The sequence below is a fragment of the Bidens hawaiensis genome, unplaced genomic scaffold (assembly GCF_021521415.1).
Source record: "Bidens hawaiensis isolate Kalapana, Puna unplaced genomic scaffold, B.hawaiensis_p1.1 tig00000697_1, whole genome shotgun sequence".
Classification (NCBI taxonomy): domain Eukaryota; kingdom Viridiplantae; phylum Streptophyta; class Magnoliopsida; order Asterales; family Asteraceae; genus Bidens; species Bidens hawaiensis.
Genome location: NW_027491041.1, coordinates 2,986,641 through 2,989,489, shown reverse-complemented (window position 1 = coordinate 2,989,489; position 2,849 = coordinate 2,986,641). Strand labels below are relative to the sequence as shown.

Here is a 2,849-nt window from a genome sequence, read left to right as displayed (position 1 = left end):
CTTATCATCTTAGTTTTGAGTAGTTTCTCCACTTCTTGTATGATGATGTTTCTTTCAGGAGCAAATTTTCTTCATTTTTAATGCACCGGCCTGAAAGAGCTATCTATACCAAGTTTATGAGTAATGATAGATTTAGAGATACCTGTCATATCCTCATGTTTCCAGGCGAAGGTGGAAGCTATTTTCTTTAAGAAGGATATCAATCCCTGCTCAATATCCTCAGGCATACTTGATCCTAACAAAACTTTGATCTCTGTATCCTGAGGATCCAAGGATACTTCCTTCACATCTTGTTCCCTAGCTTGCAGGACCTTCCCTGGTTGTTTTTGTGATTGCTATGCTGGAGTAGGTTTTGCGGCCGACTTCATTGATGATGCATAACAATCTTTTGCGTCTTGTTGCTCACTTTCTATCTTGATAACTCCCCAAGGACTTGGAAGTTTTACACATTGATGGTATGCTGAGGATACTGCCTTCATGTCATGGATCAAAGGCCTGCCTAAGATCACATTACAACAAGATAATGAGTCAATTACACAAAATTTTTGTAGAGAGTTTACTCCTTCTATGTATACTGGAAATTTGATATCTCCCAATGTGTTCTTGGTCTCTCCATTGAATCTTACAAGGACTGAGGATCTCGGGATAATATCAGATTCTGAGATATCCATTTTCTTCAAAGCATCTAGTTGAATAATGTTCACGGAGCTCCCGCCATCAATAACTATCCTGCGCACAAAACAGTTAGCTATACATAAAATAATTACCAAACCATCATGGTGGGGATCCTGAAGATCACATCGATCCTCTTCTTTAAAATATAGTCCTTTGGGTAGTCAACAGGGAGGTACGGAGAGCTCTCTCTCCGTTATCCATATTTGTTTCTCTGGCACGCTTCTTGGCCGCTGAATATGAAGTTCCATAGATGTCTGATCCTCCAGAGACAGAGGCAATGACCTTTGCTTCGGGTGGTGGAGAAGCCACCCTTTCGGGTATCTTGGTAGGATCTCGATTCTTGTTCTGGTTCTTTCCAAACAACTCTTTCATGTATCTTTTGTTGAGTAGGTATCCTATTTCCTTCCAAAGTGCTATACAATCATCAGTGCGATGGCCTAAGTCTTCGTGGTATGCACACCATTTGGACTTGCCTTTGTTGGATCCGGACGTTTCATTTTTCTTGGGTCATCTAGCTTTGTCACCTAAATCCTGCATGGCACATATCACATCACTTATATCAATGTTAAAACAATATTCAGAAAGTTTAGGATACTCTTCATCATCTCGTCTTCTTCCACAACATTTATTCTGGGACTATCTTGTTTGGAATAAGGCTTAGGTCTGGGGAATTTTTGTGGGGAATCTGAATTTCTATTGGTAGACTCGTATTTTGGAATAATTAGACTTCCATGAGCCTTCTTGTCATCCTCCAGCCTTATGTATCTTAAATCCCTATTTCTGACTTCATCGAGATTCCTGCATGGCGTCATGACAAGATCGTCATAGAACGGAGAATCCTTCTTTAATCCCATTTTGAGAGCTTCGACAGTAGCTGCCATATTGAGGTTGGGGATGTCCAAAGCTTCCCTACTAAATCTAGTTATGTAATCCCTTAAGGATTCATTATTATTATGAACCACTCTGTATAAGTCACCTGTCATTTTCTCAAAGGATCTACTACAAGAAAACTGATTATTGAACAAGTTAATCAAATGACCAAATGAAGTAATAGTATTGGAAGGAATACTCAATAACCACTTGAGAGCCGGTCCTGTTAGTGTTGAACTGAATCCTTTGCATAAGCAAGCTTCTTTGATGTTGACGGGAATGGGATTGATTTCCATCATTTCCCTATATTGGGCTACGTGTTCCTCAGGATCCGTAGTTCCGTCATACAACTTCACGCTAGGAATTTGGAATCTTTTAAGGATCTCCACGTCGCATATGGGCCAGGTGAATCTGGATAACCTGTGGCTCCCTGAGGGAACTTCTGCTATTGGACATATTATCCCAAGGATATTGGAAATCATATCCTTCATATTTTTCAATTCTCTTGCTATTTCAAGGGACATCCCCATATCCTGCACAGATCCACGGTTAGTATATAAATTTGCATTAAGTAAACTGTTACCAAGATCATGGCTAGGCATCTGGTATCCTGAGCTTTGACGACTTGTAGCTCCAGTGAAAGTAGCTTCAGGATAAGGTGACGTTTGCATAGGGATATCATCCTCCGCATGTACTTCTGAGGATACTATGGGAGATCCCGACGAGAATAAGCCGGCTGGCATGGTTGAATGAGGCAGCATGTTGATGGAATCTAGCCTCATGGGTCTAGATGATTCTAAGGATACCGGAGAATAATTGCCCCCGTATCCTGACTGTTGTTGAGATGAAACCCTCGCTGGCTGCTTCCCCAAGGATCTATGATCCTGAAGGATAGATGATCCTGGAGAATCAAAATCAAGGGCTCTGGGCATGATCGGAGTAGCCTCCTACCATGGCTTCTTTTTGATCCCATCAATCTCTTTGAATAACTTTAGGTTGGTCTTTTCTTGCTGCTCCATCTGAGTTTTTACCCTTTTCATTAAAGAAAGAATATCATTGTTAGAAATAGCCGGATCTACCCGTGTAGAGGTTCCCGAGTATGTTGGAAGTTATCCTCTGGGCTAAGTGTTTTTCTTCGGAATTGGCGGAGGACCAGGGTTGACATTTGAAGCAGTGCTGACAACTGGAGCAAAGACGGAACTGCTTTTTGGTTGCGAATACATGATGAAGGGATGAAAATGATTGAGGACTACGTAAACGGTTTTGAAAGATTGAAGCAACGATTGCCCCACGGTGGGCGCCAA

General features: G+C 41.5%; 1 protein-coding gene across 1 annotated transcript; it reads right to left on the bottom strand.

Moving 5' to 3' along the window:
- Positions 1–1,195: 1,195 nt before the first annotated feature.
- On the bottom strand, positions 1,196–1,658 carry LOC143531475 (uncharacterized). Its single transcript, XM_077026765.1, has 2 exons — positions 1,271–1,658; positions 1,196–1,206 (listed from the first exon to the last, which is right to left on the bottom strand). Exons 1-2 carry the CDS (start codon positions 1,656–1,658, stop codon positions 1,196–1,198), a joined length of 399 nt encoding a protein of 132 aa, XP_076882880.1.
- Positions 1,659–2,849: the final 1,191 nt, after the last annotated feature.

What these genes read in the sequence shown, in the direction of transcription:
- LOC143531475 (XM_077026765.1), bottom strand. Translation starts at nt 1,658, where the DNA reads ATGACAGGTGACTTATACAGAGTGGTTCATAATAATAATGAATCCTTA.